Source organism: Rutidosis leptorrhynchoides, chromosome 4 (genome assembly GCF_046630445.1).
Source record: "Rutidosis leptorrhynchoides isolate AG116_Rl617_1_P2 chromosome 4, CSIRO_AGI_Rlap_v1, whole genome shotgun sequence".
Classification (NCBI taxonomy): domain Eukaryota; kingdom Viridiplantae; phylum Streptophyta; class Magnoliopsida; order Asterales; family Asteraceae; genus Rutidosis; species Rutidosis leptorrhynchoides.
In genome coordinates, this window is record NC_092336.1 from 266392781 (window position 1) to 266414195 (window position 21415).

The 21415-nt window shown below is 33.7% G+C and overlaps 1 protein-coding gene across 1 annotated transcript; it reads right to left on the reverse strand.

Moving 5' to 3' along the window:
* Positions 1 to 18056: 18056 nt before the first annotated feature.
* On the reverse strand, positions 18057 to 20889 carry LOC139843518 (protein CLMP1-like). The gene is made up of 2 exons (XM_071833620.1): positions 20704 to 20889; positions 18057 to 20599 (listed from the first exon to the last, which is right to left on the reverse strand). The coding sequence occupies exon 2, from the start codon at positions 20568 to 20570 to the stop codon at positions 18252 to 18254; it is 2319 nt and encodes a 772-aa protein (XP_071689721.1). The 5' UTR covers positions 20571 to 20599; positions 20704 to 20889; the 3' UTR covers positions 18057 to 18251.
* Between the last annotated feature and the right edge of the window lie 526 nt (positions 20890 to 21415).

Genomic DNA, 21415 nt, shown 5'->3' on the forward strand with positions numbered 1-21415 from the left:
AAACTATTTCATACCCCTTAGCTTTAACATCAAGTATTTTTGGCGCCGCTGCCGGGGATCTCTCTTAAAAGCCGGAAGCGCAACGCTAATATAAAAAAAAAAGATTTTTAGTTTACTTTTATTAAAATTCGTTTTTGTAAAAAAAAAAAAAACGTTTTAAATATTCGAAAATATAAATAAAAAAACAAAAATATAAATATTTTTAGGAGTTTGATAAATATTTAAGTTTTATAAAGTTTCTTTGTTTTTATAAAAACATAAGTTTTATTTAAGTATTTTGTTTTTATTTAAAAACATATAAATATAAAAAATATATATATATATAAATCTAGTTTTAAGATTTTTATTTATAAAATTATAAAGTGATTCTATTTTTATTTAAGTTTTAAATATAAGTTTTATTTATACACATATTTTTTTTAAACAGAAAAAATTAAAAACAGAAAATAAAATAAATAAATAAAGAAAGAAAAACGCGTTGAAGATTAAACCTGTCAGTTGAAATTCTGAACCCCGCGACTCGCGGGGTTTGATGTTTTAAATACCGCAACTCGCGGAGTGACTCTGACACGCGACAGAACCCTAATTCAGCATTAATTACGGGGTATTTAATAATTATTATTATTATTAACCCTAATTATTATTATTATTATAATTAATTTTATTTTAACTTTTACTTTTTATTTAATTTATGTATTTAGTTTAATTAGTTTAATTAAATTGTAAAATTAGTAGTTTTATTAAATAAATAATATAAAAATAATATTTTTATAAAAATTGTAATTTTTACAACTTTTTGTATATTTTTATATTTTGTCCCTTTTTAATTGTTTTAGTGTAATATTTGTATTTTTTCGCTCATATTTAGTTTTAAACTTAGTTTTTGCCATAGTTATTTTTACTTCTAGATTTTTAGGCTTTGCCGTAGAATTCCTTAAGTGCTTTTTCTTTAGACTAAGATTTAGGTACTTTAGAATTTTGCGACGCCTTTTTAAGTTTTAGTTTCTTTTTAAGTTATTTCCAATTGGGATATAGTTTTTCCTGTAAGCTTTAATATTTTTAGACACCTTTTACTATGTATCAATTATCATTCCAATTAGTAATTTCAATTTGCGATTATAATTTTAAGTTAGTTGTAGTAATAAGGTTAGGTTAGTCAAGTATTTTTAAGTTTTATAAGTTTCTTTTATTTTTCCGTCACCTTTTATTTTTCAACCATTTTTCTTTTTCAACCTTTTTCCGACGAACTCTTTTTCTTTCTTATTTCTCGCTATTCTAGTTTTTAGGACATAGATTTTTATTCTACTTCTTATCTAAATTTCTTAAAATTACGAAAATTTATTTTAAGTGGTTAAATTAATAGACATCAAAATTTTCTGGTTCGTAGTAATAGTTGGATTTGTACGTGGACCGGGTTATTGGAGCCAAACAGTCCTCAATTATATTGAGACCAAACGAATCCTGCCCCTCTGCTGCATCTTTTGGCTATTCGAAACGTGGGCAAAATCAGAAAAGTCTATTAATTGGATAACTTATTATAATTTTTCTTTCCTTTTTAAAACTAATAGGATATTCAGTGAATGCACCGAGCAAGACGTTCACCACCTTTTGTACGTTCACCACCTGTAACTAGATCAAGACATTTAGCAAATATAACCGCCGTTGATTTTTCTTTAGAATCGTCATCCAGTCAACCAAGTACTTCAGTTCAAATTTCCGATAATCCATTTTTTGAACCCAACCTCACAATTGAGAATCCGGAGAATATTCAGGAACGGTTCGTAGATCCTGAACCACTAAACTTTCCTCCGGAGCCACCAATCATTCAAACAGAGATTGTTGAGGAACGAACCATTAAATCAGAATCATCTAGTGAGGTTAAAAGACTTAAGCAAAACAAGATTCCCTGTGGAACGAACCGTTATATATATATTTGTATTTTTATAAAAGTAAACTAATATAGCGTTGAGCTTTGTTTAAAAAAGATTCCCTGTGGAACGAACCGGACTTACTAAAAACTACACTACTGTACGATTAGGTACACTGCCTATAAGTGTTGTAGCAAGGTTTAAGTATATCCATTCTATAAATAAATAAATATCTTGTGTAATTTGTATCGCTTTTCCTAGTAAAAATATAAACTATTTCATACCCCTTAGCTTTAACATCAAATTTGAAGAAATGTTTTGCTAAAGAAGATCTCACTATTCCGTTAGATGAAATCCAAATCAACGAAAAACTTCAATTCATCGAAGAACCCGTCGAAATAATGGATCGTGAGGTTAAAAGACTTAAGCAAAACAAGATACCAATTGTTAAGGTTCAATGGAATGCTCATAGAGGACCCGAGTTCACCTGGGAATGAGAAGATCAAATGAAGAAGAAATACCCGCATTTATTTCCAGAAGATACGTCAACACCTCCAACTGCTTAAAATTTTGGGACGAAATTTATTTAACTGGTAGGTACTGTAGTGACCCGAACTTTTCCATGTTTATATATATATATTAAATGAAATTGTTATTTACATGATTAAGTGTTTCCAACATATTAAGTAATCAAACTTGTTAAGACTTGATTAATTGAAATAGGTTTCATATAGACAATTGACCACCCAAGTTGACCGGTGATTCACGAACGTTAAAACTTGTAAAAACTATATGATGACATATATATGGTTATATATATAGTTAACATGATATTATGATAAGTAAACATATCATTAAGTATATTAATAATGAACTACATATGTAAAAACAAGACTACTAACTTAATGATTTTGAAACGAGACATATATGTAACGATTATCGTTGTAACGACATTTAATGTATATATATCATATTAAGAGATATTCGTACATCATAATATCATGATAATATAATAATTTAAAATCTCATTTGATATTATAAACATTGTGTTAACAACATTTAACAAGATCGTTAACCTAAAGGTTTCAAAACAACACTTACATGTAACGACTAACGATGACTTAACGACTCAGTTAAAATGTATATACATGTAGTGTTTTAATATGTATTCATACACTTTTGAAAGACTTCAAGACACTTATCAAAATACTTCTACTTAACAAAAATGCTTACAATTACATCCTCGTTCAATTTCATCAACAATTCTACTCGTATGCACCCGTATTCATACTCATACAATACACAGCTTTTAGATGTATGTACTATTGGTATATACACTCCAATGATCAGTTCTTAGCAGCCCATGTGAGTCACCTAACACATGTGAGAACCATCATTTGGCAACTAGTATGAAATATCTCATAAAATTACAAAAATATGAGTAATCATTCATGACTTATTTACATGAAAACAAAATTACATATCCTTTATATCTAATCCATACACCAACGACCAAAAACACCTACAAACACTTTTATTCTTCAATTTTATTCATCTAATTGATCTCTCTCAAGTTTTATCTTCAAGTTCTAAGTGTTCTTCATAAATTCTACAAGTTCTAGTTTCATAAAATCAAGAATACTTCCAAGTTTGCTAGCTTACTTCCAATCTTGTAGAGTGATCATCCAACCTCAATAAATCTTTATTATTTACAGTAAGATATCTTTCTAATACAAGGTAATACTCATATTCAAACTTTGATTCAATTTCTATAACTATAACAATCTTATTTCGAGTGAAAATCTTACTTGAACTGTTTTCATGTCATGATTCTGCTTCAAGAACTTTCAAGCCATCCAAGGATCTTTTGAAGCTAGATCCATTTTTCTCATTTCCAGTAGCTTTATCCAGAAAACTTGAGGTAGTAATGATGTTCATAACATCATTCGATTCATACATATAAAGCTATCTTATTCGAAGGTTTAAACTTGTAATCACTAGAACATAGTTTAGTTAATTCTAAACTTGTTCGCAAACAAAAGTTAATCCTTCTAACTTGACTTTTAAAATCAACTAAACACATGTTCTATATCTATATGATATGCTAACTTAATGATTTAAAACCTGGAAACACGAAAAACACCGTAAAACCGGATTTACGCCGTCGTAGTAACACCGCGGGCTGTTTTGGGTTAGTTAATTAAAAACTATGATAAACTTTGATTTAAAAGTTGTTCTTCTGGGAAAATGATTTTTCTTATGAACATGAAACTATATCCAAAAGTCATGGTTAAACTCAAAGTGGAAGTATGTTTTCTAAAATGGTCATCTAGACGTCATTCTTTCGACTGAAATGGCTACCTTTACAAAAACGACTTGTAACTTATATTTCTGACCATAAACCTATACTTTTTCTGTTTAGATTCATAAAATAGAGTTCAATATGAAATCATAGCAATTTAATTCACTCAAAACGGATTTAAAATGAAGAAGTTATGGGTAAAACAAGATTGGATAATTTTTCTTGTTGTAGCAACGTGAAAATTGGTAACAAATCTATATTAATCATATCCTAGCTAACTTATATTGTATTATACATGTATTCTAATTTATTATGTAATCTTAGGATACCATAGACACGTATGCAAATGTTTTGACATATCATATCGACCCATGTGTATATATTATTTGGAACAACCATAGACACTCTATATGCAGTAATGTGGGAGTTAGCTATACAGGGTTGAGGTTGATTCCAAAAATATATATACTTTGAGTTGTGATCTAGCCTGAAACGTGTATACACTGGGTCGTGGATTGATTCAAGATAATATATATCAATTTTTTTCTGTACATCTAACGTTGGACAACTAGTTGTAGGTTACTAACGAGGACAGCTGACTTAATAAACTTAAAATATCAAAATGTATTAAAAGTGTTGTAAATATATTTTGAATATACTTTGATATATATGTACATATTTGTTATAGGTTCGTGAATCGACCAGTGGCCAAGTCTTACTTCCCGACGAAGTAAAAATCTTTGAAAGTGAGTTATAGTCCCACTTTTAAAATCTAATATTTTTGGGATGAGAATACATGCAGGTTTTATAAATGATTTACAAAATAGACACAAGTACGTGAAACTACATTCTATGGTTGAATTATTGAAATCGAATATGCCCCTTTTTATTAAGTATGGTAATCTAAGAATTAGGGAACAGACAACCTAATTGACGCGAATCCTAAAGATAGATCTATTGGGCCTAACAAACCTCATCCAAAGTACCGGATGCTTTAGTACTTCAAAATTTATATCATATCCGAAGGGTGTCCCGGAATGATGGGGATATTCTTATATATGCATCTTGTTAATGTCGGTTACCAGGTGTTCACCATATGAATGATTTTTATCTCTATGTATGGGATGTATATTGAAATATGAAATCTTGTGGTCTATTGTTACGATTTGATATATATATGTTAAACCTATAACTCAACAACATTTTTGTTGACGTTTAAAGCATGTTTATTCTCAGGTGAATATTAAGAGCTTCCGCTGTTGCATACTAAAATAAGGACAAGATTTGGAGTCCATGTTTGTATGATATTATGTAAAAACTGCATTCAAGAAACATATGTCGATGTAATATATTTCTATTGTAAACCATTATGTAATGGTCGTGTGTAAACAGTATATTTTAGATTATCATTATTTGATAATCTACGTAATGCTTTTGAAACCTTTATTGATAAAATAAAGGTTATGGTTGTTTTAAAAATGAATGCAGTCTTTGAAAAACGTCTCATATAGAGGTCAAAACCTCGCAACGAAATCAATTAATATGGAACGTTTATAATCAATATGAACGGGACATTTCAACAGACCACCTCGGCTTTGTTATCAACTAACAGTCCATTCCAACCTCAAGGTCAAAACTTCTCAGTTTAATAGGTATCACATCAATGCTAAAAGGCTTACCCTCTAACGTCAAAGTACAACCGTGATAAATCTTATCGGCTCTCATCAAGTTACCATTCCCTAGTTCCATAGAATACACGTTATCTAAGGGAGAAACAGGATTCTTAACATTGTGACAAATATCCTTAGATATAAAACTTCTATCAACGCCAGTATCAAACAAAACATAAACAGGTTGATCATCGAGTGAAAACGTACCCGTGACTAGCTTCGGATCATCACGAGCTTCCGCAGAATTGATGTTGAATGCCCTGCCTCGAGCATTCCCATTGTTGTTGTTCTTAGGACAGTCCCTCTTGAAATGACCCGGCTGTCCACAACCATAACAGTTCTTACCATTATTAGCATTGTTCGGATTGCTTGCAGTGTTGTTGTTGTTGGTGTTGCCGTTGAGATTAACCTTGCAATCTTTCGCCAAATGGCCAAACTTCTTACTACGGTCACAATTTAGAACAGAACAGTTTCCAGTGTGATGCTTTCCACACTTCCAACATTGTGGCTTTTTGCCCTTATACCCGGAGTTAGTTCCTATGACCCCAGTGTCATTGTGGTAAGAATCTTGCTTCTTGAACGGCTGTTGATTAAAATTCTTGTCCTGACCACCGTTCCACTTCCTCTTACCATCGTTGGACTTCTTCTCATTCACTGTAGTGCCCTTCCCTCTCTGGGCAATCTGATCCAATAGCAAACTAGCCATGTCAATAGCTTCTTGCACGTTTGCGGGTTTAGAAGTAGTGACCCCGCCTTGAATATTCTCACTTAGACCTTCGATGTACAGCTCCACCTTACGCCTTTCAGGAGTAACCATTTCAGAACACATTAATGCCAGCTCAAAGAACCTCTTGTTATAGGCGGTGAGATCGTTGCCTACTAACTTCAGCTCTCGGAACTCGCGTTCTATTTTCTTAATCTCATTTTTTGAACAATACTCCTCTATCATTCTTTGCTTCAGAGTGTCCCAAGATAGGGCATAAGCTTGATCTTAACCCAGGGATTGAGCATAGTTGTTCCACCAGGTGAGCGCACTGTCCGACAGTGTGCCCGTAGCAAAACCTACCCGGTCATTATCATTACACCCACTAATGTGAAAAACTGACTCAAGCTTCTCAAACCATCGAGTGAGACCAACTGGTCCCTCAGTTCCGTTGAAAGAATGCGGGTTGCAACTAGTGAATGTTTTGTAAGAACATCCATTACGTCCTTGAGTGCCGTTCCCATTGGTGTCGCTCGAACCACCACGATCATTACTGTTTCGAGCGTTGTTGAATTCTCTCAGTAGTTCAGCTCTTTCAGCCGCGATAACTTCCCGGCCATTCTCCTGATTTGAGCGGCGGTTGATTCCTTTGGAGGCATCTTCAACACAGAAAAATACACTAGGTCAGTGTCAAAACAACGCTATATATAAAAATATACTAGCAACGAGTGTTGAAGACTAGTAAATACTAATAGTACAAAAAGATTCGTTAGTAGTGAGAAGTAGTGTAAGTAGTATTAGTAGTGACGAGTAGTGATAGTAGTGATAGTAGTGTTAGTAGTGGTAGTAGTGACACTAGTGGTGATAGTAGTGGTACTAGCATTATGTAGTAGTAGCAGTAGTAGTAACACTAAGTAGTAACATTAATGGTAATCATGGTAGTATCACATAACACAAGCATTATAAATCATACAATGTTACTAATTATAAAACAATACCGCATGCAATAAAAGATACTAATTATTAATAGCATAATTCACCATTATTATAAGTAAAATCCAAAAGTAATAAACCAAATCCCACAAGTAATAAAACCAAACAATAATCATAATGTACTAGTAGCCCAGTTTATAACACCCGGTAGTCTTATATAATCAAATAAGGAAAGGATGGTGGATGAAAAATAAAAAAAAAAAGAAAGTTCATGGTCGAATGACCCTACACTTCCTCTTCTGTCAGGTACGGGAAGCAGGTCCATCATTCATCGGCCTATTACGTTCTGCCTCCAATGCAGCAACCCTGGCAGTCAAGGCTGCTATTAACCTCTCCAAATCGAATAACCTTGCTTCAGCCTCATACGTATAAGTATTTATACCTGTGACCCTTGAGTCCAACCTATCAAGGTCATCAGGATGCGGGTATATCCTCGCATTATCACTCAGAGCATTAACACGATCAACTACATCCCTGTTGCGGTTAGTGTGAATCAAATCCAATGCATAAAGGTTAACGGGATGGTTAGGTATCTGATGTGGAGTAGGTGTAGGTGCTGGTGCTGGGGGCAGGAGCAGGTGCATTTACCTCAGCCACACTTGTGTCGTTGCTACTGTTTCCGGAATCCTGTGACATCTAACTTACAATACAAGAACAACTGAGAAAGTAGATTAGTCAAGTAAATAACGTTAGTCGTAAAGTACTCATGTAATGACTAAGTCCCGGTCGTAGTCTAGACTCTCCAAAGTGTCCTAATGACCATATCAGACACTCTAATGCAAGTCCTAGTTTCTCTACGAACCGTTAGCTCTGATACCATCTATAACACCCCGCCAAATTCCCATCTGACGGCGTGTTAATCCAGGTCCCACAGTTAACAGTTACGCCCTCTATATGAGACGTTTAAAGCAATCACATTTAATTTTATTAAAAGTTGACTTTCAAAACATAAGTCAATAATCCCAAAATAGAAACACTGTTGTGATCGTAACCACAAGGCAACAGTATTTAAACAGTTATAAAAGTTTGAATTGCGAAAGTAAATGATGTTCTTTAAAAATATGCTGACTCCACGGCCAGACATGCAGCAAACACAGTGGAAGTCTACCTCTTAAGGACCTGAAAATAAAATCACGCAAAAACAGGTCAACAAAAATGTTGGTGAATCTACAGGTTTAAAGTTATGTAACAGTATCTGAAAAACAGTTATCAGAAAAATATAGTTTAAGTTCCTTGATCACGAGATTTTACAAGTACAACCCCAAGTTGCAAAACGTTTGCATAATCTGAGCACCTGAATACTAGCAATGACCCGAGTATAGAAACCACTATACCCGCCCTTACCTCGTAAAATGTTATACACTTGTTCGAGCGTATCTAATGTTCAAAGTAAATGCACCACAATTAATAATGTAGGGTGAGGTTGTCAACCTAACGGATCCGTCCATCTAAATTGTGCTTACATCGATGGTATTAAAAGTATTCAAGCTAGAGGCTTTTTGAACAAACTCAATATGCATATATAGTACTCGTGTCAATACAAAAGCATTTGATAATGTAAGTATAACAGCGTGTATTCTCATCCCTGAAAACATGTAAAAAGCGGGACTGTAGATATAACGACCCTCATTTTTCCATTCTATATTTTTCCAATATTAAATGCCCAAACAATATAATTAAAACTTAATGATTAAACTTTAATCAACAATTGTTAAGTGTTAAGAGTTATAAAACATATTAATTAACTTTGTGCAATAATTGACAAGTTAATAAAAGATGAAAATAATAAACTGTTAGTCTACACTCACTGCTAATTAAAATTTATGCATTTATGTAATATTATAACTAATAACCTATAAGTAATAAATAAAAAGTGACATTTATATAAATAATAAAACAATTGGGAACTAAATAAAAAAAATATATATAAGTCATGAATTAGTAAAAAGTAAATAATACTTATCATGTAGTAAATGTAAAAATAATAATAATAATAATAATAATAATAATAATAATAATAATAATAATAATAATAATAATAATAATAATAATAATAATAATAATAATAATAATAATAATAATAATAATAATAATAATAATAATAATAATAATAATAATAATAATAATAATAATAATAATAATAATGAGGCTAAAGAATCTTAAACAATTACATCCTTATGTTGACTAAAAAATAAAATAATATATATATATATATATATATATATATATATATATATATATATATGTATGTATGTATGTATATATAAACTAGTACCACCTATTGTTGACTAAAAATTATAAAATAAAATAAAATCATTAATTAGAACATCCTTATGTTGACTAACACTCTAATACTTGCACTATATAAACACCCCTAGACTCCTAGTTTCTCATTCACAAATCACACCAAAATCCTCTCTCAAAAACAATCTCTCCCTCTCCCTCTCTTGTGGTATTCGGATCTTCAAGCTTATTCTTCGTGTTCATCAAGATTTTCAAGCGTGTTCTTCATTATTTGGGTTATTTGATCTTCATCACCAAGTTTTCTTCTTGTTTCTTGTTAATCTTCATCATCATTAACAAGGTATGATCCAAAATCTTAAAACTTTTAGATCTTTCTTTCAATTCATGTTTATATTCATAATCATATTCGTGCATGATCTTAACATTCATATTATTTAGATCCTCAAAACCCTAAACCCTAATCATTAAAATACTACTTTAATTAACTAACCCTAATTAATGAAACCCTAATACTACTTATACTATTAATTAACATGTATACACTATTACTATTACTAACACCTATAACCTACTACTTATATTATAACACAAAAAAACATTTTGGGATATGTATTAGAGATGTATAGATCTTCGAACTTTCTTGACGAATGGTTTCTACGAAACTCTAGGCGGAAGGGTTTAGATTTCCGATTTAAAGGATCCCATAGCTCAAGCCCCTAGACCTGAAATGGCCATTCGAAGGGAAAGGGGTGATTGAAAGCTTATCTAATACGGCAAGTATCCTAAAATGGAAAACACTCTTAAAGTAGAAACTTTCTAGTTATAGAAACTTACTAAGATAAGAAATCTACTAAAAGTGGAAACTTTCTAAAAATAGAAACTTACTAGGAAAGGAAACTTAGTAAAACGAACTATACTTAAAACACTATCATACTTAAACATCTACTTAAACTTGGGCAAAAACACTTACTACTCTTAAATGTCAATAGGTTGACTTTTCTGCTCACTCATCCAACTTTCTATTCCGAGGAATAACTCTCTCTCTACTTACTAAGGTGAATTCATAGCCCCACTCTTTATTGCTAGCAAACTTACTTACTTTTATTGGGGTGAGACACATGCTGTTTTTACATCTTACAACTTAGACACATGTACCAAACTATTAAACTATGCTATACCCGGCTATGTCCGACTAAGTCGCTACAGTGATATTTTTAATTGCTCGTTGAATGCATGCTTAATTATTGGGGGTAGGCCTATCGGGAGTAACGTCCCCGATACATTTGACTAAGTCTTTGTATTACTTAATAATGAAATTAAACCGACAAGTATAAACTACAACTTGTCTTTGGGGCAAACTTGAACGTTTAGTCTAATTATCACGCATTGGCATAACTTTTGGATCTGCGAGATCTACTTTTTGATCTGCGAGATCAACTTTATAAACTAAATCTTGTGGTCTAAAACAACGGTCAAACTTATTTGTTAAACCTATGATTTCACTCACCCTTTTTCGTTGACACTTTAGCATGTTTTGTCTCAGGTGCTGTTTGATTCAAGCTTTCTTTCTTACTGCTTATGTGATGCTACTTGGACATAGGATCAAGAGATATCGCATTATTTACTTTTGCATTTGAACACTTACATTATTGTTACTTCCATCATTGTAACGACATTTCATTTTTCGCTGCGTACTCTCAATAAAGATAATTTTATCATTTAGTAGTGTTCTTGTTTATTATAATATGTTGGTTTGTTTGGTATTAAGTCACATTTCGCCCAGGACCTAACTGGGGGTGTGATAGATTGGTATCAGAGCATAACCAGGCTGTTATAGAGAACCAGGATTGCATTTTTATGTGTGCCTTACTTGCTAGCTAGGATGCCTTAGCAATCGAGGAAACTATAACCTTTCCTGCCTTAGACTTAAAGCACTTAGGATTGTCCTATAATCTTAACAATTATGCTTTAATAAACTTGACTTAAAGATTCTAATCAAAGTCTCTTTCCTAATGTTAGGATGTCAAGCTCAAGCGTTAACAAACCCAACAAAGCAACTCTCTACAAGCCCTCAGAAGAAATGGCTCGTTTCCACCCTACCATCGAAGTAGGTGTTGGACACTTTTCAACTTCGAGACCTGTTCGAAGCGCTCTCTATAGCCCTGCCTCACCACCGCTGAATTTCAACTCAAATACTAATCTTGATTCACATGGATCTCCTCAATACTACCCAACTCCAAGAACCCAAGATAAGGGAAAACGTCATGAAGAAGTTGGTCCATCAAGGAAGAGAGCCCGATCTCCTTATTATGATGGTGCTAAGTATGAAATCATGAACCTGCGAAATGATACCGAGAGGAACATTGGAGGTTTGCTTCGCCACGTGGCGAGAGTGGAACTTCGAATGGAGAAACTTATGAAAGAGAACGTTAAGCTAAGAAAGGAGTTAATGATGCTAAGGTACGAGGAAGAACGCAACACCCGTTGGGGGAAACAGTCCCTTGCTTATCTCAAAGAGGATGTTGACTTCCGAATGAAAATGGAGAGAAGTCGAGTCGACAAACGGCTTGCTCTAAGGGAATACGACACCAATACCATCGACAGCCGTGTCACTAATCTCTACGACAACCTCGAGTATCTCTACGAAAAGCAAAAAGAAAAGAACGAGAGATATGAGAAGTTTATGAAGGAGGCAGAGAAAAAGAAATAAACCGCCATTTGTTCTTGTTTTGTTTTGATTCTTTAATTTCCTAAATATGTAAAGGCTATGCCTTAAACTATTTCTATTTTCGAATCGTGTATTAAAAGGCTTATTTAACGCCTCGTTCCTTAATAATATAAAGTGTTTTATTTATATCATGTGATATCAATACTTTATCTTATTCATATTTGTAATTGCTCAAACCTATAACTTGTTAACTTATCCAACTTATGTTCACTTCTATGTAGCGACATCATGGTTCGTCCAGCTGCACCTACTGTTAACAACATCGTGTTGACCACCGAGCAATTCCAACAGTTACTCGCTGCCGTATAAGGCAACATTCAAGCTAATAATGTTAATCCTCAACTGAAACCTTGTTCATACAAGGACTTCACAAACTGCAATCCTCCCGCATTCAAGGGAAATGAAGAAGCTGTCGAACTAATTCGCTGGTTCGAGAAGATGGAGTCCATCTTTCGCATTTTCAACTGTGGGGATAACGATCGAGTCAAATATGTCACTAGCTCATTAGGTGGCAATGCTTTGACTTGGTGGACTGCTCATGCCAAGTCCGTGGGGATTGACAATGCTAATGCAATTCCATGGGACAAACTCAAAAGCATGACGGTTAATAAATTCTGTTCGAGAAGTCAAGTTCAGAAACTTGAAGCCGAGTTCTGGGAGCTCAAGGTGAAGGGTACTGATATTGAAAAATACACCAACCGTTTTCTTGAGTTAGGTGTCGTGGTATTTGCATTAAAGATATGGAGACATTATCTATATGGTACCCACTTTACGGTGTACACTGACCATAAAAGTCTTCGACACATCTTTGATCAGAAACAGTTGAATATGAGGCAAAGCCGATGGCTCGAGTTATTGAACGATTATCATTGTGAGCTGAAATATCATCCTGGCAAGGCCAATGTGGTTGCCGATGTTCTTAGTCGAAAAGACGATGTTAAACGAGTTCGTGCTTTAAACCTGAAAATCAAGTCGAATCTCATATCACGAATCTGTGAAGCTCAACTTGAAGCTATTAAACCAACACTTATCGAAGGTGAAGGACCTATCGGTTTCGAGAACCAACTTCAAGTGAAAGCTAATGGTACACGGTACTTTGGTAATAGAATTTGGGTTCCTCGCTTCGGTAATCTCCGTGAACTAGTCTTGGACGAAGCTCATAAGACTAGGTACTCTATTCATCCCTGATCCAGTAAGATGTATCACGATGTGAAGGAATTCTACTGGTGGCCTAACATGAAAGCCGAAATTGCTACTTATGTTAGTAAGTGTCTCACTTGTTTGAAAGTCAAGGCTGAACATCAAAAGCCTTCTGGTCTGTTGACACAACCTGATATCCCGCAGTGGAAGTGGGAATGTATCACTATGGATTTCGTTACCAAGTTGCCTAAGACTTCAAACGGTAACGATACTATTTGGGTCATAATTGATCGTCTTACTAAATCTGCACATTTCATACCGATCAAGGAAACTGACAAGATGGATAAATTATCACAGCTTTACATTAAAGAAATTGTCTCACGTCATGGAGTTCCTATTTCGATTATTTCTGATCGCGACGGTCGATTCGTTTCAAGATTCTGGAAAACTTTACAATCCGCTCTTGGAACTCAACTCGACATGAAGATTAAAATAAAAAAGTGTAAAAAGATGTATAGAATGTTGAACCTGAGTGTATATATGGTTGTCTAGATGATTTACGCATCAAAAAGGTTGTATGCATCAACTTTTTTAGAGTATGTGTCAATTGTTTTATATCTGTATACATTAAAAGATTTGCGTGTATCTAACTTTTTTTTTTTTTTTTTAAGTATGTATCAATCTCATCAATTGGTTTATATACGCACTAGAAATTACTCTGATGGGATTTTAAAAAATATACTCAAAAGTCTTTAATGCCCCTAACTATATTAATAAATTGAAATTTGAAATTGAATCATCATATCTAAGATCTGACTAAATCTGACGGCTAAAATTACATTTTACACTTTGTATTTTAACCATCATTTTACAATAACCACACCCTATATATATATATATATATATATATATATATATATATATATATATATATATATATATATATATATATATATATATATATATATATATATATATATATATAATTGATCCGTCGCCTACACGACTGACCTATGGGGGACGCAAGCAAGTGACGGGGTGGGAGAGTGGGGTGACATACGACGAGGTCAGGGACGGGGTAGGAGACGAGCTCCACTCCCACTGCTCTTATTGGTTTCTCCAATTAATCTTCACGCTCACTTGAACAATCCATTATATCCTTTGTTTTTAAGCCATAATGTAATGTAATGTAATAATAAAATAAAATAAAATTACAAATTACTCCGTATAATTGTACTTCAATATGTTTAGCCAACATATTTTACTTGAATGACATGTACTTGAGCTATTTTCATTAAATATTATTGATATTATTATTATGAGATATTATTATTATGAGATATAATAATAATATAATATAATATATGTACTATTTTTTTTTTCTTTTCTAAATCTAATACTCTTATGTTTTATAGCCAAGAACTTTCGGGTTTTTATTTCATAAAAACACCATTATTTAGATACTAGCTAAATATTTTCAATAAATATTTGATAAATAGTTTGTACAATTTCATAAAATAATAAATTATTTCATAGTATATTGAAATATTTTATTATTTTATAAAAATGACCCTTTTGGTAATTTTACATGTCAAGTTATTAAATAATCTAATTTGTCAAACACAAAAAAGTTGATTTTTAGATTATTGCGCTATCAAATATCAATATCACATCCATACTCAAACAACAATATCACATCCATACATTATTTATGTACAACACGTTTTGCTACCACTGATTATATGATTCTAATTACTTAATGCATAATCTATTTTCAAAATGTAAATTCAAACACCCCCGTATTAACATGTTAATAATTTAATTGAATACGTCTAGGGGCATTATGCGTGTACGAAATGATACTTATCTTCGAAGTTCAATCATATATACTTTAACAAATACAATAATCTATCTATTTTTCATTCAACATAAGAATATGGTTTGAAATATTCCTAATATTCATAGTTAGAATAAGAGCGCAGCACATTTATATAGTGACATTGTGGAAAACCACCTTCTTTTATTGATGTCAAGTCTTTTGTGTGTGTGTGTGTTTTTTTTTTTTTTTTTTTTTTTTTTTTTGTAGTTTAAAAAGAAATCTTAGCTTTTGTGAAATGCTATGCCCATTTCAATTACAGTTTTAATTAAGTTACATATTTGACTAACCTTCAAGAATAGTCTGAAATTTATACGCATTTATAAGAATCATCCTTTCATTTTTTTTTTTTAATTGTTTATTGCTTGGGCTATCAGATTAGAAATATCTATAGTTTCTATTAAAATCCTATAATGATGATGTCATTATTAAGCTAATTCCTTTGTTAAGAAAAAATTAAAAAAAGAAAAGAAAAAAATTTAAGCCCTTAAGATGATGTCATTAATCTAATTATTAATGACTAATTAAATTAAATCTACTTATTTATTTATTTCATGTTTTTTGGGAAAAAAAATTCACTTTCATTAATTATTATCATATTATTATTATTATTATTCAAATTCAAATATGAGTTCTCTTTACCGGATTAATTACGTTATATATGTATGCGAAATACACGTCCTAATAAAAGGTTCTATGTAGACTTTTATGACAAGGAAAATAGTAATTGTGATGAAAATTGAAAGATGGTGGTGAGAGAATATATGTAGTTCATTTATTCCGACCAAGTTAAGTACATCAATGTGTCTGTAAAAACAACGAGAAGTTTCTTAGTCGTAATCTTTCGGGTCATTAAACTAAATGAATTTAGCGTTTAAATTCACTTAATACATAAAATATAACATTAAACTGTTTCGTTTAAACAAACTCGTGGTTTCACGGGTCATTTCACTAGTTTATTAATAAATGTGAACAATCGAGTGTGTCAAATGAACTTTGATATACGGGGTGTTTGGCATTGCGTTTTCAATCTAATTATTTGATTATCACGTTTTGAAATCGTAAATAATAAAATAATCATATTTGGTAAGTTATGCTTTAAAATTTGATTATTTCCTCCTGAGAGGTGGTAAGATTGTAATAGTTCGTTCAAAGAAATAATCGGTGAGTGAGTTCCAACATCGCGTTCGGGTCTCGTTTTCAAAATAACACACATTTTTCTACAGCTGATTATCTGATTCTAATTATCTAAAAAGCATAACCAATTTTAAAAACGCAAATTCAAACACCCCTAAATGAGTTTCAGTTTAACGTTCGATCAATTTTGATTGATTATATATGACACAAAACGAGTATCATGTTTCATCTAAATCAAGAGGTGTGCATAGTATCAACACTCTTCCAGGTCAAAAATTAATCCTAAAACTGAACAAGTACCCATAACAAGGTTGGAAGTCGAGGAGTACTTGGCAACTCAGTGAGTACTCGCTCAGGGGGTACTCGGATGTTGACCAAGTTGGACTTTGACATTTTGACCGATTTTCCGATTAATACCGAGTTTTGGCCGAGTAATTGAACCGGGTACTTGGACTGATCTTTAAACCTAGAGCTTGACGAGTACTCGCCGAATATTAGAGTTCTACAACCCAGATTAAACTGCAAAGCATCTTCTAGACTTGCCAATACAGTTCCACAATCTTAACAAACAATTAAAGCATGCTTCAACGATTTAACAAGATAAGATATTATCCAGGGTGGAAAATAACAAACCCAGATTAGAACAATGGTTAACATTACAATTTACAGAGCAGACCATTCTGCACGCACGTCTATACAAGTTCATTTATTTTGCGTGTAATTCGCTTAACTCAAGCCATATTTTGTTAGGCTGGGAACTGTTCAGAAGTAGCCTTATGACCAAGGTTGTAAAAGTCACTAGTCGGGGACGCATCGGTCGAGACCTAAAAAGGACGAGTCGGCCGAGTCGGGGGACGCGTCGGGGACGCATCGGTCGTTGACCAACGTTGACTTTATTAATAATTTCTTAAATATATATTTATATATGTATAAAATGGTTGATTTTGTACCATAAATTTCTTAAATAAGAACTTCAATTTAAATACAATCAAACTTCAAACTCAATTAATGTTACGGAGTGCATAATTAGTAAGGACACAGAGAAAGAGCGGCCCTAAAAATGAAAACAAACCCTAATTTTAAAACATATCACATCTGGACGAAAATTTGACTGATTTTAACTGTTTTTGACCAACTTTGACCGTCTTTGACCGAACTTTTAGCTTTGACCGTCTTTTGAGTCGTTTTCAGAAAAAACGGGACGGAGAACCCAAAAAAACGACGCATCGGCCGACGCGTCGGCCAAGTCGGCCGACTTTTACAACACTGCTTATGACCCATTACCCAACAACCGACTGGTTTATTTTATCACGTATAAACTCTGGGTCAAAAAGATTACATGTCATCAAATGTCTAAAACGCGTTCTATCACAATACAGAACAAAGTGAAAACTATGAAAAAAAAACATTTAAACATCATAGAATCTTAACAAAACAATATTTAGATGAGAGGAAATTAGCATCACCTAAAACTTTATCATCAAAAGAATGAAATAGTTTACCACCACATTGTTCTTTCACAAATCCTTCCTCAAATCTAACATTACAAACACACGAAAATTGAAGAATTAAAAAAAAAATCATACCTTTTCAAGCTTGTTCGCCATTATCATCTTTATTTATAACATCTAATCTTGAATCTTTTACCGTTTTGCCCTCACCTTCTGCAGCAGCAGCATCCACATTAGAACAATGGTTCTTGAGAACCGTTGCTATATCATCCTCCGATGCACCTGCAAGTTTAAACCTTTCGACCGCTGTGTCCAAGTTTTTATTCCAACCGTTTAAACCCAATTTACACTCAACTTGAGACCTTTCGAAAAGCATATTACCCCAAAACAAATGTATTTGAGATCTCATTACAGCCGCTTGTTCTGCAGCCTCATCACCCGAAACTTCATTAATCTTTGATTTTTTCTTTAATAAATCTTCTTTCTTGCTAATATCTTTAGGATCTTTAGCCTCTTTAGCTCGTTGTTCCTCGAGTTTTTCCCACATTTCGGTTGCTGATTTCATCTTCTCCTCAGCACTGTCGAAAAGCTTAAGCGTTTCAGTTGGGTCCCACTTTGACAAATCATCTTTCTTGGCAACCACAAAAGACCAATAAAGTTTCGCCATTTCAAACTGTTGTTGGCCTAACGCCAATAACCCTTCGTAAAAATCCGGTTTTATTAACAATGCTTCATCATATTTCTCTCTTGCTAATGAATACTTCTCTTTCACCCAATCATACGCTGCTTGAAGTCGGGTCGCTACTATTTCTTGATCGCCGGAATCGTCTATCGGGATCCGTTTTCTTGCCGCACACATATGAACATTTCCCCAATTAAAAAAAGCCAATGCAGCCACTTCTTGAAACTTCGAAGCAGCTTTATCAAACAAAATTTGAGCTTCTTCACTCGTAACAGTTTCTTCAAGCGCTTCGGAACACATTTCCATACCAAGCTCGTGTAGGTCAATATGGGCATCAGGATCAATCCCGACATGGGTACGAAACAGTTGCGCAAATTCAAACAACCAATCGTCCATTTCAACTTCTTTCAACTCGGGATCTTCAGAAGCTGCAGGCTTTCCTGCCACGTCAGCTACTTTTTCTAAATTCTGTTCATTCTCGACATGGGTCCCACTATTGTCTATTTCAATCGGCTCGATCTCAACAGGCTTCTCTTCTACTACCTCCTCAACTTCCTCTAACAATTCCGGTTCTTGCTCGGGACTAACTTCAACAACATGCAATTTCAGCATACCGAATAAGTCGAATTTTTCAATCTCGGGTTCTTTATCGGAAAGAACCAAACTGTCTGCAATGGACTCGGCCAATCGGAGTTCACTGGTACACGTTATAGTCACTAGATCCCCATCATCGTCTTTGTATTTTATCAATACAGACTTAGAAGACGGAAATCGTTTGCTTACAATTTCTCTCAAAACCGTAAAGCTGCAGTTGACTGGCATTTGTGCAAGCCGTATGTCGTGATCGTACACAAGTTTCAACGATCGCCACTGAATCACAACCTCTGAAGCAGGCTGTTTTACAGAAACCGTCTTTTCATTCCGCTTATCCTTATCGTTACTAGCACTAGATTTATTCGAACCACCAGATGGTTTCAAAACAAGTTTTGGCATTTGGGTAGTTTTAACTTCTTGATCTGTTTCAACAGGTGGGACTGGATAGACCTTATCTACCTTATTATTGGCAACGCTAACTGACCCAGATGGTGCAGTCTTCTTTGGAACGGGTCGGGCAGGCAAACAAGGTCCAAGCCCACCAATAGGGGCCCCACGGATAGCAGAAGCACCTAGAGCTGCAGGTGAGGGGCGGCTATGGAGATCTTGTTGCGCATCGTGACGAGCACCGATAATCGGGGCCCGCAACCTCCTAGCAATCTCCAAAGCGTCTCGATGGTTCGGGTCAGACCCTAAAAGTGTTTGCACATCCAACATAGCCATTTCATATTTCCCAACCGCCTCAAAAGCTCGAGCCCTACGAAGTAAGGCTCGAACATACCTTGGTTGAACCTGAAGCGCCATAGAGCACTCAGATATCACCATTTTGTAATCAATGGGCTTCATTTGCATCAAACAAGCAGCCCGATTACTATGGTACACAGCTCGATCCGGGTGGGTTTTCGGGGTTAATTTTAGAGCATTTTCGTATTGTTCAAGTGCACCAACAAAGTCCCTAGCTTGAAACCTTTTATTCCCTTCTTCTTTAAGCTCATTAGCTCTTTTCAAGAAAACTGTTGCATCCAATTCAACACCACCATTTGACATCGATGATAACGGTTTCGTGTTAACACCAGACACATGATTCTCAGTTTGACTAGGGTTTTGATTTTGACTTTGAGTTTGACTTTGGTTAACAACACCACTACCACCCTTCTTCTTCCTACCACCAGATTTCCCCATATTTTCTAACTAAAGCAAAGATATTTAACCTAAATTCAACAATTAAAACCAAAACTATATATTATATAAATCGAAGAATGCTGAATATATAATATTAAATGATGAAATGGAGAGCTAAAGATTCAAACTTTACCTAAATATTTATGAATAAGTACGCCCCTGTTTGAAAAGATTGAAGTACGTGAGATCTGGGTGGATGAAATTTGAGTTTTTTTGAAGGATTTGATGGAGAAAGAACAAAAAAGATTGAATTTTTGGGGGGGTTTTAGGTAGTTTTATTGGGTTGAGAAACCCTAGATAAAAGCAGTAGCAGCTGATGAATATCAAGTGGAGTAAGGGGCCAACTTGTTTTGTTAAGGGTTTTTTTCTAAACGTTGTCGGGGCTCCACTACTTTGATTTGAGTTATTACATATATGGTCCCTAAACTATGCTTTGCTCAGTCACTATATACTCCATACTTTATTGACAAGACTTAACCCCCAATCGTGAAGTATGAGAACGATCAGATGTCTCATAAAAAATTAAAAAAGATTTGTATACTCTATTATGAAATGATTTTAGTTATGTTCGAAGTACACTTGTCAACAAAAAGATGATTTAAGAGTTTTTGTATTTAACGCTCTAGTTTGGTGTATCGTGTGTAAGTAACTAGAGGGGTGGTGAATAATTAGTTAATATGTTATTAAAACTTTTTTGATGATTAACAAGATTTAATCAACTTTGATAAACTCAAACTCAATGTGTGTAATATTTATGTTTGAAGCAATGTTGAAAGTAAAGTAAAGAACATAAACACAAAGATATATAGTGGTTCGGGTGGATGTTAACTAATCCACCATAATCC